The following is a 13,226-nucleotide window of genomic DNA, read 5'->3' as shown; positions in this document are numbered from 1 at the left end:
TTTATTTTATTTTTTTATTGTCAACGTCGTTTAATAACTACATTCAAATAGTTATTTTCAGTGATGCCATAGAAGAACCATATTTGGTATTTGATTCCATAAAGAACCCTTTCTGTAAAAGATGACCATGAACAATCAATTTAAAAGTTACAAGATATGGATATAAAGTAGCTGTGGGTGAGACGCAATTAAGTGCCCCTGTATTGTCAAATTATTATATATATTTTTTCAAGTCAAGTTATAAAACATATACTTTGTATAACAATTTCTTCTTCTCATTAAAACGGTAATTAACAGTACAGCAGTGAATCCAGTAAATACCATATAAAGTCTTCGTGCTCTCGGTTTGTCTGACAGGCTATAACTGTAAGTGTGATTGATTTAAAAATTTGATTTGAAACTGTGCTTTTAAGATCTTATTGAATATTTGATCAGCTTGGTTCCACTGACACCAGATAAAAGTATTTTTATTCTGGAACTGATTTGCATTTATTTACTTTTGCATTTAGTCTGTTGACAGGCATTGGTAGTGAGAAGGTGGGACATAAATCCATGTGACAGCTTACAATATTTGTTCAAATTGTTCAAATTGTAAAAACTGTTTTTTGGCAACTCTCAAAGAGTGTATATATGAAACATCAGTTTTTGATCGTATAAATTGCTCATTCTAATATAGCTTCTAATATAATTATGCTTTTCAAATCAGCTGCTCTATTGTAATTTTCCTTTTTTTTTTATATCAAATCTAACTTCCTCTCTCTTTTTCTGTCTAACTCTTCAGGCCAGGTGTGGTCGTGGGGTGACGGGGACTATGGGAAGCTGGGCCGCGGGGGCAGCGATGGCTGTAAGAGCCCTAAGCTGGTGGAGAAGCTCCAAGATTTAGATATAGTGAAAGTGTGCTGTGGCAGCCAGTTCTCTGTGGCCCTCACCAAAGATGGGCAGGTGTATACCTGGGGCAAAGGTGATAACCAGCGTCTTGGCCACGGCACTGATGAGCATGTCCGCTACCCCAAACTGCTGGACAGTCTACAAGGTCAGGATTCACATAGATTCACCCAGATATGCATTTTAGGGAGGGGTACAGTGTTGCAGGACTTCTTTGAGGCTAATTTGTGCATGTGTTCTTCTGTATCTCCCTCTAGGTAAAAAGGTGGTGGATATAGCGGTGGGCTCCACACACTGCCTGGCCCTCACTGAGGATGGAGAGGTACACAGCTGGGGAAGCAATGATAAACTACAGCACTTTGACACTCTCTTCTCCAACAAGAAGCAGCCCAAAGCCCTGCCAGGCCTCAACTCCAAACACATAGTGGGCATCTCTTGTGGCCCAGGCCAGGTACTGCAGTCCAGACTGTGGGATTTGAACCCACAGTGATCTTTGATGATGATTACTACCGATAGTATAGATCAGGGGTGTCCAAACTGCGGCCCGTTTCCTTTTTTGGAGTGGCCCACGAGGTATTTTAGAAATAGAATGAAAGTTGGCCCGCTGTTAAGCAGGTTTTTATAATGTGAGATTCAAAGTTTGAATGCTAGGTGTCAGAAACGGGCCAAAGAGTCAGAGAGGGTGCGCATTTCTAGTGCAGAAAAACGGGGCAAAAGAGTCTAAAAGTTTCCGTAATTAAGGAATTTTATATTAAGAGACATCATGAAATTAAACATCACTTTGAAAAATCTTAGTTTACACAACACTGTCAAATATAAAGATAGTTAGTCAATCAAAATGGTGTGTAAATGAAATAATCAGGAAAATGTATTATTTAAAGTGGTATATTTCATTATTTGTTTTATTACAGAGTCTGTGGCCCGTGACTTCAAAATATATTTCTCCTTCTGGCCCCCAACAAAAAAAGTTTGGAAACCCCTGGTATAGATCATGATTAGTGCTGGCAATTTCAGTAGATAGGCTTGTGCTTCTGTCATTTAAGGTTTTGTTTTAATACTGGTTTCATTAATTCTTGCCCAGTTTAATTCCATTAAAATAAATGCAAAATAAACATTAGTTTGCATATTTGATGGTTCTAAATGATGATGATGAATTGTATTAATTAGGCCAATCTATAACTGAAATATGTAGAGGAATGTAAGAACTAAACATGCAAAAGCATAATAAGAATCACTGATATATTTGAGTTTATTTACAATATTGAGATTTCAGCATGACCATAGTCTTATGAGAAACCTTTTGTACATTTTAGAACTTTTTATTAAAATTATCAGACAGTGGATTTTGGAATTTAAGTAATCATAAATAATCTAAAATTCACTTTAAAAAGTGTATTCATATTAATAGATTTTCTGCTTACAATTACAGTTGGCAATACATTATCAGCAAAATAATTTAGGTTATTTTGATATTATATCAATATATCATACATATATTATACAGCAGCTTAGTGAACAGTGTAATTCAAACTAATGTACATTTACAGCATCTGACATCCATTATAGTATGCATTACATAAATCAACTAATTCATTTTCAGATGTTTTCAGGTACACATGTCTGATAGTGGTCATTTGTGATTTTTTATTTACTTCACGTTGATGTCAGAATTATATTGTATCAGCTGAAATTATTTTTGGTCAGATCGTTACAAATTTGCGTAGTTAGAGGTTGTCATACAACCCCTGGCAAAAAGTATGGAATCACCAGTCTTGGATGAGCACTCCTTCAGACATTTCATTCTGTAAAACAAACTCTGATCAAAAACATGATACAATAATAAGGTCATTCCAAAGTGCAACTTGTTGGCTTTCAGGAACACTCAAAGAAATGAAGAAAAAACATTGTGGAAGTCAGTGAATGTTACTTTTATTGACCAACCACAGGGAAAAAAATATGGAATCACTCAATTCTGAGGAAAAAAGTATGGAATCACTCAAATTGAAGGTAGAAAATAAGGACACACCCAGTCAATTTCCTTTCCCTAAATGGACACCTGCCTCAGATTAGATCTGCTCGTTAGTCTGCAGTTAAAAACACCTGCAGTCACGACACCTTGGATGGCTCCAACAAGAGAAATGTCTCTTGAAACAAAAGAGAGGATTGTGAAACTTCTTGAAGAAGGTAACTCTTCACGCATGGTTGCTAAAGATGTGGGCTGTTCACAGTCAGCTGTATCCAAGATATGGACCAAATACAAACAGCATGGAATGGTTGTTAAAGCCAAGCATACTGGTAGACCGAGAAAGACATCAAAGCGTCCAGACAAGCAACTTAAGGCCATTTGTCTTGAAAACCGAAAAAGTACAACTAAACAGATGAAGCATAAATGGGAAGAAGCTGGAGCCAATGTATGTGACCGAACTGTAAGAAATCGCCTAAAGGAAATGGGATTTCAATACAGGAAAGCTAAAAGAAAACCATCATTGACACCTAAACATAAAAGAACAAGACTGCAGTGGGCTAAGGAGAGGCAATCATGGACTGTGGATGACTGGATGAAAGTTATCTTCAGTGATGAGTCAAGAATCTGCATTGGACAAGGTGATGATGCTGGAACTTTTGTTTGGTGCCGTTCCAGTGAGATTTATGAAGAGGCCTGCCTGAAGAAAACAACCAAATTTCCACAGTCCTTGATGATATGGGGCTGCATGTCAGGCAAAGGCACTGGGGAGATGACTGTGGTTAATTCTTCTATCAATGCACAAGTTTACATTGACATTTTGGACAGTTTTCTCATCCCTTCAATTGAACAGATGTTTGGAGATAATGAAATAATTTTCCAAGATGACAATGCATCGTGCCATAGGGCAAAAACAGTGAAGGCATTCCTTGGAGAAAGACACATTCAGTCGATGTCATGGCCTGCAAATAGTCCAGATCTCAACCCAATTGAAAACCTGTGGTGGAAATTGAAAAAAATGGTCCACAAGAAGGCTCCGACCTGCAAAGCTGATATCAAAGAGAGTTGGCACCAAATTGATGCAGAATACTGTTTGTCACTCATCAAGTCCATGCCTCAGAGACTGAAAGCCGTTATAAAAGCCAAAGGTGGTGCAACTAAATACTAGTGATGTATTTTGAATCATCTTTTGTTTGTCTGTTTTTCATGATTCCATACTTTTTTCCTCAGAATTGAGTGATTCCATATTTTTTCCCCTGTGGTTGGTCAATAAAAGTAACATTCACTGACTTCCACAATGTTTTTTCTTCATTTCTTTGAGTGTTCCTGAAAGCCAACAAGTTGCACTTTGGAATGACCTTATTATTGTATCATGTTTTTGATCAGAGTTTGTTTTACAGAATGAAATGTCTGAAGGAGTGCTCATCCAAGACTGGTGATTCCATACTTTTTGCCAGGGGTTGTATGCATGTGTTTGATCTCCTTTTCTCTGTGTCTCTTTCAGAGTTTTGCATGGTCCTCCTGCTCGGAGTGGTCAGTGGGGCTCCGTGTTCCATTTGTAGTGGACGTGTGTCCCATGACTTTTGAGCAGCTGGACTTGCTGCTGCGGCAGGTCAGCGAGGGCATGGACGGCAGCTCGGACTGGCCACCACCACAAGAGAAGGAGTGTATGGTGGTGGCCACACTCAACCTGCTCAGACTACAGGTCAGTCAGTCTTATGGAGGCCCATCAATCGTGAAAGTAACCCTATAGTCACTTTCCTGTTGAAACCTTACATTTCCTTATTTTTATTTTTTTTTTTTTAGCTGTTTTCACTTTGAAATGTAATGTGAATCTGGCAGTTGTTTTTTACATTGTATTTCGATTAATTGAGGATAGAAATGCTCCATATTTTAAATTGGGATTAAATATTTTTAGATTGACAGCCATTGGAACTCAAGGAGTTTTTTTTTTTCTTTTTCTAGGAATGGTGCAGTTTTGGAGATAATAAATATTTGTTCTTGATGGCTTCTGCTTACTATTCATACACTATTCATGCACATATGTTTGTTTGACTGATTCACACCATTTTAGATATACTATGTCAGAGCAGACCTCCCAGTCATTTTAGTTTTTATTCCTTGTTCCTCTTACTCCAACCTCCTATTAATTTTCACCCTACCCCTACCAAATCCCAGTCTTCACTTTTCCTGACGGCCAACAAACTACATATACTCAGTCAGGGCATATCCACAATCTGTAATTTTAATTATACTGACCTGCACTTATCTGTTTGTAGTTTTTTCATCCCTCATTCCTCCCATTTACTCAGTTAATTTATTTTCACACGCACAAGTAGCAGGTTTTACTTCTTCAGCCCTATCTATCCACCAACTTTAGCTGTGCATCCATCTTGCCTCCCTTCCTTCAGCGAAATGCATTTGTCTAGTTGATTTATGATATGTATGCACTACTTACGTACTCTGTTTAATATCTGTTATGCTTATATGACCGTTTTTTTTTTCTCTCTCTATCTGTGTCTGCTTTTCTCTTCTCTCCATGTTCTACAGCTCCATGCAGCCATCAGTAATCAGGTGGACCCAGAGGAGCTTGGGCTGGGGCTGGGCAGCAGCCTGCTCAACAACCTCAAGCAGACGGTGGTGACGCTGGCCAGCAACGCCGGGGTGCTGAACACGGTGCAGGCAGCCGCACAGGCTGTGCTCCAGAGTGGCTGGTCAGTTCTACTGCCAACTGCAGAGGAACGAGCTCGAGCCCTCTCCTCACTGCTGCCCAACGCAGGTCAGTCTCCCTGTGGGCTGGGACATGTGCTGTTATATCACAGATTACATCACACAAAGAGACACTCTGTGTGCCTCCAAGGTCATTTCTGCTCGTCTTACAGTGAAGATTATTATCTTGCTTTTTCTATCTGTTCTATCATGTTCAGTTCTTTATATGGAATTTTCTGAACAAATATTTGTTCACATTTTCACATTTACTCCTGTGTATCTGCAGTATTCCCATTGTAAATTATGGCTCGTATCACGATTCAGGGTTGTTGATTCAATATATTGTGGTGCTGTAAGCAAGACGATGTATTGTGATAAACTGAATGAAAAAGAAAACTTTGGCGTTAGATCCAATTGTTCTAATTGGATAAAAAGTAAAGTACAGCACTGTCACCTAGTGGGTGAGGTTTAAACACAACACTAAATGATCCATGGTCTGAAATTATCTTAACATTTGAACAAATAATTGAAAATCGACACTGCCTTTTTTTTTTAATAATACAGTATTGCAAAACAAGGAATTGTAATACTTTAATATATTGATATTTTCTTTACACCCCTATTGTAAATGTTCGTAAGCATTGAGTGATAACAGTGATTAATAGCTTAGGGGGAAAAATATAGTAGAAAAAGTAATAGTAATGTGTGTTTTTGTTTGTGTGTGTCAGCCTCTGGTAATGAGATGAGTGTGAGTCCAGGTCGCCGCTTCATGATTGACCTTCTGGTCAGCAGTCTAATGGCAGACGGGGGACTGGAGTCTGCTCTTAACGCTGCCATCACAGCTGAGATCCAGGTCAGTGTGCATTATTCAGCAGCTGCTTCATTGTTTATGAATCTGGCATTCTTCACATTTATCTTGCTTGATATACTGTACTAGTCAAACCTTTGGACACATCTCATTCCAAGTTTTATTTATTTATTTTGTATATTTTTCTCCATTGTAAGTGAATACTGAAGTCATCCAGACTATGAGGGAACACATAATGAACCAAGTAGAAACTTAGAAGTCTAGGGTGCTTTTTACCTGAGGTTTCTAAGGCTGGTAACTGTGATTATTATCATGTGCAAGTCTTTATTTTGCAAGTCTTCATCTTACCTTTTTGAAGTGATCCTGATGAGAGCCAGTTTCATCATAACATTTTTGATGGTGACTGCATTTGAGGATACTTTCAGATTTTTCGGATTTGACTGACCTTCATTACTTGAATTTTTTTTTCTTTACTAAGTTAAGAAGTTCTAGTAATAATATGGATTGTAAAATTATTTTAATAGAACACAACTGGTGCTCCTATTAATGCATCACATTAAGAGGGCAAGAAATTCAAGTAATTAACTCTTGACACATTCAGCACAGCTTTTCCAGGTGACTCTACCTCATAAAACTGATTGAGAAAATGCCAAGATGTGCAAAACTGTCATCTAATCCAGTGGTGCTACCTCGAATAATCTAAAATATAAAACTTTCAAACATTTTTCTCCATTATTTGGATGAAAATTGTAAAATAATAAAAAAACACTGGTGTGTCCAAACTTTTGACTGATACGGTATAGTAGCGAAGTCTGAACCATCCAAAAAAAGGTGTTTTCATGCTGCAAACAATAAAAAAAATGGTTCAGGTTGATCCAGACTACCCTATATGGCTAGACCATATTCCCTATATTGCAAGTTTTGAAAACGAGCATTTATAGTGAGTTATTAGAAAGCTTGTACTATTGTAGTTTTCACAAATGCAGAGTGTACTGTCTATACTTGATCTATGTATTCTGTCTGCTCATTGTTGGTCAGGATATTGAGGCTAAGAAGGAGGCCCAAAAAGAAAAGGAGATAGACGAGCAGGAAGCCAATGCGTCCACACTGCATCGCTGTCGCACCGCTCTGGATAAAGACCTCATAAACACCGGCATCTATGAGTCTGCAAGCAAGCAGAGCTTACCACTGGTCCAGCTCGTTCAACAGCTTCTCAGGTACTAAACACCTCGCTCTGCTGTATAGCCTAACCCCTCTCATTTCCTTGCACGCTGAAATAAAGCTTGTTTGTTTACTTTCATATCGACTCAATAGATGACCATATAGATTGATTTTTCCTACTTCTTGTTTGTTTCTGTACAGGAATATTGCATCACAGACTATAGCACGGCTGAAAGATGTGGCACGGCGCATTTCAAACTGCCAGGATGCAGAGCAAGTGAGTAAAGAGCGCTCTGCTTCCCTGGACCTGCTTCTACGCTTTCAGAGACTTCTGGTCTGCAAGCTCTATGTGGGAGTCAACGGCACTGTCGGAGTTGGTGGATACAGTGAGTATCGGACACAACACACACTCACTGCAGTGTTACGTAAAACCTGACCTCCACACTTCCTGACTTTAAATGACTATTGATCCTTTGTTGGTTTCATAGAGAACTTATCTAGACACTAATCTAGATTAATATAGACTGATTTCCTGGACATTTATTTGGCTTAGTGTTTTTTATTTATATATACAGCTTTGGAAAAATAAGAGAACACTTAAATATAATGATTTCCTTTGATTTTTACCAAATTGCAAAGCTCGATTTTAATCAAGAGGAAAATGGATGATTACAAGCCAACAAACCAAGCTGAACTGCTTGAATTTTTGCACCAGGAGTGGCATAAAGTTATCCAAAAGCAGTGTGCAAGACTGGTGGAGGAGAACATGCCAAGATGCATGAAAACTTTGATTTTCATACATCTTGGCAAATATTGATTTCTGAACTCTTAAAACTTTGAATATAAACTTGTTTTCTTTGCATTATTTGAGGTCTGAAAGTTCTGCCTCTTTTTAGTTATTTCAGCCATTTCTCATTTTCTGCAAATAATTTCTGTAAATGACAATATTTTTGTTTGGAATTTGGGAGGAATGTTGAACCGTAGTTTATAGAATAAAACAACAATGTTCATTTTACTCAAACATATACCTATAAATAGCAAAATCAGAGAAACTGATTTAGAAGCTGAAATGGTATCTTAATTTCTTCCAGAGCTGTATATATATTATGTAATATTATGTAATATAATAAAATAAAATATAATAATTTATATATATATATATTTTTTACAGCTTTAAGTCATCCTGAGATTTTGGGAGTGGGCTCTTTGTTGAAGAAGTACATCGCATTGCTGTGCACACACATTGGTGACATCCTGCCTGTGGCCACCAGCATCGCTTTCAACAGTCATCGCCACTTTGCAGAGGTGTCCCGTGTCATTGAGGGAGATCTTACTGGTAACCACTGGTCTCATAATGACCCAGTTCTTAACCATTTTTGGTTTTATCACTTAGGAACTGTTTTAACAATGTGTCTGAATGTTTAAAATTCTTGTTCTGTATGCGGCGCCGAGTGGTCCAGCAGACTAAGGCGCTGTCACTGTGATCAGGAGATTGGTGGATCGAATCTCAGTCATGTAGCTTGCCATCAGCTGCCGGAGCCCTGAGAGAGCACAATTGGCCTTGCTCTCTCTGGGTGGATAGATGGCGCTTTCTACCCATATCAGCACAAGGCATCTGTGAGCTAATGTATCAGAACCGAGTCGCTGTGCTTTCCTCCGAGCAGACTGTGATGCTTCTCAGCAATGCTGCATCAGCAGCAGTTTAAAAAAAAAGGCAGTGGCTGACTTCACTTGTGTCGGAGGAGGCATGTGTGCTAGTCTTTACCCTCCTGGTATTGGGGAATCACCTGTGATGGGTTAGCAGCTGAATGGGTGGCACAAGTGGCCTTACTAAATAAGGAGAAAAAGGGAAAAATTAGAAATGTAAAAAATTCTAGTTCTGTGCACCTTTAGTGAAAAACAACCCAAACACAATCAAAACAATATAAAGACCTCCAATAAAATTAATATACAAAATGTATTACATTTATTTTAAATGCTGTTTTCTAGTTTCAGACATTATGAAGGTCTTGTAATGTAATTGTTTCTTAATATTATTAAAATATTAGTAAAAAAAAAAAAATCTAAAATATATTTTGATTTATTAAAGTGGCAATCTGTAAGTTTTGGGGATTTAGAGACCTCTCTGGTGAGACTGTGTAATTGCACAGAACATGTGGAAGAATATGTTTAATACAGCTTAATGTAAATAAGTGCTGTTTAAGTTTTTAATGACATTTAATGAAACCTTTTATGAAACTTTTAAAATGTAAAGAGCAATAACGTCCAACAACCTACCAGGTTTTTCTGTTATATAATTAATTATTAATACATTGCAGGGATTGTTTGTGGCAGGACACTAATATAATTTAATTAAATTATTCCATCCCCCTCTCAAACAGCACTGCTCTTTAAAAATGTATATTATATATTAGGAGTTGCTTCTTTAATAATTATATTTAAATCTTAATTAATAGCCTGTTTACTGCTATAAATGATGACTGACCACTGATTCCAAACGTTACTGAACTAAAATGTTAAAGACTGGTGTTTATTTAGTGATTCTGAGCTGTACTGTACTGTTTACCTCATCTCTCTATCTCAGGTGTGTTGCTCCCCGAGCTGGTGGTGTCCATCGTGCTGCTACTAACTCTGGATGCGAGCCTGATGCAGGAGACTGGTTCCATCCCTTTGCTGGCTGCTCTGCTGGAACATCTGGATCGCTTTAACCACCTCGCCCCAGGCCATGAGAGAGATGACAGTGAAGATCTGGCCTGGCCTGGTCTCATGGGTGTGTGAAATCACTGAATTCTCTGCCGTTTTCGCTCTACGTAGGAACATTGTTTCGATCAAGTAAATTCCCTATCATTTTAGAGTGATGGATTTATATTTAATGTCCTTTTAGGGTCTTTTTTCAATGGGCCGAGCTCAAAGAACAACGAAGAGGTTTCTCTCATCCGCAAAGCCGACCTGGAGAACCACAACAAAGATGGTGGCTTTTGGACGGTCATTGACGGGAAGGTCTATGACATTAAGGACTTTCAGGCCCAGTCTCTTACGGGAAACACTATTCTTGGTATGCTGTATTCTAAATGGGAGTGTAGATATCTGTGCATATCTCATCACTGTAAGTTTAAACCATAGCTTTATGTGCATCTAGAACTGACTTGCTATCTGTAAGTTTGTAGCTGCTATATATCCTGGTATCATTACTCAATCTTAACATCATTGATTTTATTATCTGACTTTCTGTGCAGGCTGGTGGATTTGGTTTCAGATAAGGAATGTCATGCTTTCTTCTTTTTTTTTTTAGCTCAGTTTGCTGGAGAAGATCCTGTGGTGGCTTTAGAGGCTGCTCTACAATTTGAAGACACCAGGGAGTCAATGCAGGCTTTTTGCGTGGGACAATATATGGAAGTATGGGCTTAATGTTTTCTTATTTAGCATATTAAAGCCCCTTTTAATAGATGTGATGCCAGAATAACCAACTCTGCCATAACTGTCCTTTCCAGCCCAATCAGGAGACCGTGACGACACCGGACCTGAGCAGCCTGTCCTCTCCTCTTATAGACACTGAGAGAAACTTGGGCCTGCTGCTTGGCCTGCATGCCTCCTTCCTGGCCATGAGCACACCACTCTCTCGAATAGAGATAGAATGTGCCAGTGAGTGTTTTTTTTTTTTTTTTTTCCTCTTTCTCTCTCTCTCTCTCTCTCTCTCTCTCTCTCAACTCACCACTCTAGCTTGAATCCCTCCATCATTGAATGCAACACAGCTGTATTTTAAAATATATTCATTTGATATTTAACCATATTAGTCCTGACCTTGGTGTTGATGTGTTAGTAGTGTGTGTTGTGCTGGTATGAGTTGTTTATCCTGTAAGAAGTGCCCAATTCCATCCCAACCAAAGCAACACACACACATTTGAGTATTTTCCTTGTTAAAAATGCAGATAACCACTTTATTACCATAGTTTAATGTGTAGTTTCAATGTTTTTCTACTCATTTTCTTCATATCAAGCTAAGAATAGTAGTTTGTCTCAGTAGCCGCTAGCTAGACAACTTTCTTAAGGAACCTAGCAGCAACCTAGCTGCTGTATAACTAATTAAGTGCTTCACTGCTAACTATATATCTGTATTGGGTACTTGATTTAATGTCCTACTTCCTTTATGGGGAAATATTTCACCCCTTCCCTTTTGTAACTCTGTTCTAAGTGGAAGGGTTAACTTGAAAACATGGGATAGGGGTACAAAAGTGAAATGGGATTGGGCCTTAATAGAAAAGACCAAGTGCTATAAGGAACTAACCACGTTTTTTTTTTTTTTTTAAGTTTCTGTCACACATACAGTTTTTTACCATGGGTTCTTTTGGGTTATGATGCATTTATTCAGTTATTTCGACCATCATATATATTATGAAGAACTTGTGTGACGTGTCATATCTGCCTTGTTCTTTTAGAGTGGCTCCAGTCATCAATCTTCTGTGGCGGTCTGCAGACCAGTCAGATCCATTATAATTATAATGAGGAGAAAGATGAGGACCATTGCAGCTCTCCAGGGACCACTACACCTGACAAAGCCAAACTCTACTCCCGCAGAATCACCCTCAGCGACCACGCACAGCCCTTTCTGCAGGCTATTGCTGATAACACTACCCAGGACCACACTGTGAAGGTACATGCACACTGAGTACTATATACTATAAATCAACAGTATAGTTGATTGTTTGAGTTTTTCAATAACAGCTTTTGTATTTCAGTGCTGTGAAATGTTGCTGTCACTTCTGTCACTGTGTAACAGCAGTGCTATGCCCTCAGTTAACTTCTTATTTTTGTATTCCAGGACTTTTTATGCCAAATCGAGCGGTGCTGTAAGCAGTATCATCTCATCACACCCATCACTTTCCCGCCAGAGCACCCTGTGGAGGAAGTGGGCCGCCTGCTGCTCTGCTGCCTTCTTAAACACCAGGACCTCGGTAACCTAGCAACTGCCCTTCAGCACACACTTTTTCACATTTTCTACACTTTGAATTGCCTTGCCCTCCTAGATTCCTGTAATCATTATGGGTGATGTCTGCTTGTTTCATTGCTCTCAGTAGGAGTAACATAAAGTACATAATACATAATTCAGCGTTCCTTTTATTTATAGTTCTTACAAATGTTGTAAAATCACAATCATGGCCAGTATAAGTTTTAACAAAAAGAAAAAAAACGACTTCTGCAAAAAGAAATGTCAAATAAAAATATATTTATTGCGAAATAAAGGATTGCATAAATATTCAACACCTTTCCTTTTGGGCTCTAAGCGGTCCAGTAGACTAATGCGCTGCCACTATCATCTAAGGATAGCTGGTTTGAATCCTGTCCAAATCATTCTTCTTGCCATCAGCAGCCGGAGTCAGAGAGAGCACAATTGGACATGTTCTCTCTGCGGGGGTGGACGGTGGGTAGATGGTGCTCTCTCCCTACATCACTACTAATGTAATGTTGGTCAGCACAGGTGTCTGCTAGCTGTATCGAAACCAAAAATACCCAGTGATGCAATAGTAGCAATAGTAGTTTAAAAAATGGTGGGTGGCTGGCTTCACATGTGTTGTAAGAGGCACGTGCTAGCCTTTACGCACCCTCTTTGTATTGGGGAGAGTGATGGGAGGTGTGGTTGGGGCAGTTGGCCTTCAAAATTGCAGAGAATTTTTTATTTATTTATTTATTTATTTTTTTTTA

At 38.6% G+C, this 13,226-nt stretch overlaps 1 protein-coding gene across 5 annotated transcripts in view; it reads left to right on the top strand.

Annotated features, from left to right (window-relative positions):
- The window catches only part of herc2 (HECT and RLD domain containing E3 ubiquitin protein ligase 2), a 94,855-nt gene that overhangs the window by 29,188 nt on the left and 52,441 nt on the right, over window positions 1–13,226 (top strand). For all 5 annotated transcript variants that reach the window (XM_022675804.2, XM_022675803.2, XM_022675802.2 and 2 more), the window contains 14 exons: window positions 782–1,033; window positions 1,143–1,336; window positions 4,353–4,553; window positions 5,399–5,627; window positions 6,286–6,410; window positions 7,404–7,582; window positions 7,728–7,912; window positions 8,698–8,862; window positions 10,111–10,296; window positions 10,411–10,581; window positions 10,819–10,922; window positions 11,018–11,168; window positions 11,963–12,177; window positions 12,346–12,478. In XM_022675804.2, coding sequence (XP_022531525.2) covers window positions 782–1,033; window positions 1,143–1,336; window positions 4,353–4,553; window positions 5,399–5,627; window positions 6,286–6,410; window positions 7,404–7,582; window positions 7,728–7,912; window positions 8,698–8,862; window positions 10,111–10,296; window positions 10,411–10,581; window positions 10,819–10,922; window positions 11,018–11,168; window positions 11,963–12,177; window positions 12,346–12,478 — 2,490 coding nt within the window. The remainder of the gene's footprint in view (window positions 1–781; window positions 1,034–1,142; window positions 1,337–4,352; window positions 4,554–5,398; window positions 5,628–6,285; window positions 6,411–7,403; window positions 7,583–7,727; window positions 7,913–8,697; window positions 8,863–10,110; window positions 10,297–10,410; window positions 10,582–10,818; window positions 10,923–11,017; window positions 11,169–11,962; window positions 12,178–12,345; window positions 12,479–13,226) is intronic.

Source organism: Astyanax mexicanus, chromosome 5 (genome assembly GCF_023375975.1).
Source record: "Astyanax mexicanus isolate ESR-SI-001 chromosome 5, AstMex3_surface, whole genome shotgun sequence".
NCBI classification, from domain to species: Eukaryota; Metazoa; Chordata; class Actinopteri; order Characiformes; family Acestrorhamphidae; genus Astyanax; species Astyanax mexicanus.
This window is presented reverse-complemented; position numbering and strand designations above follow the sequence as displayed.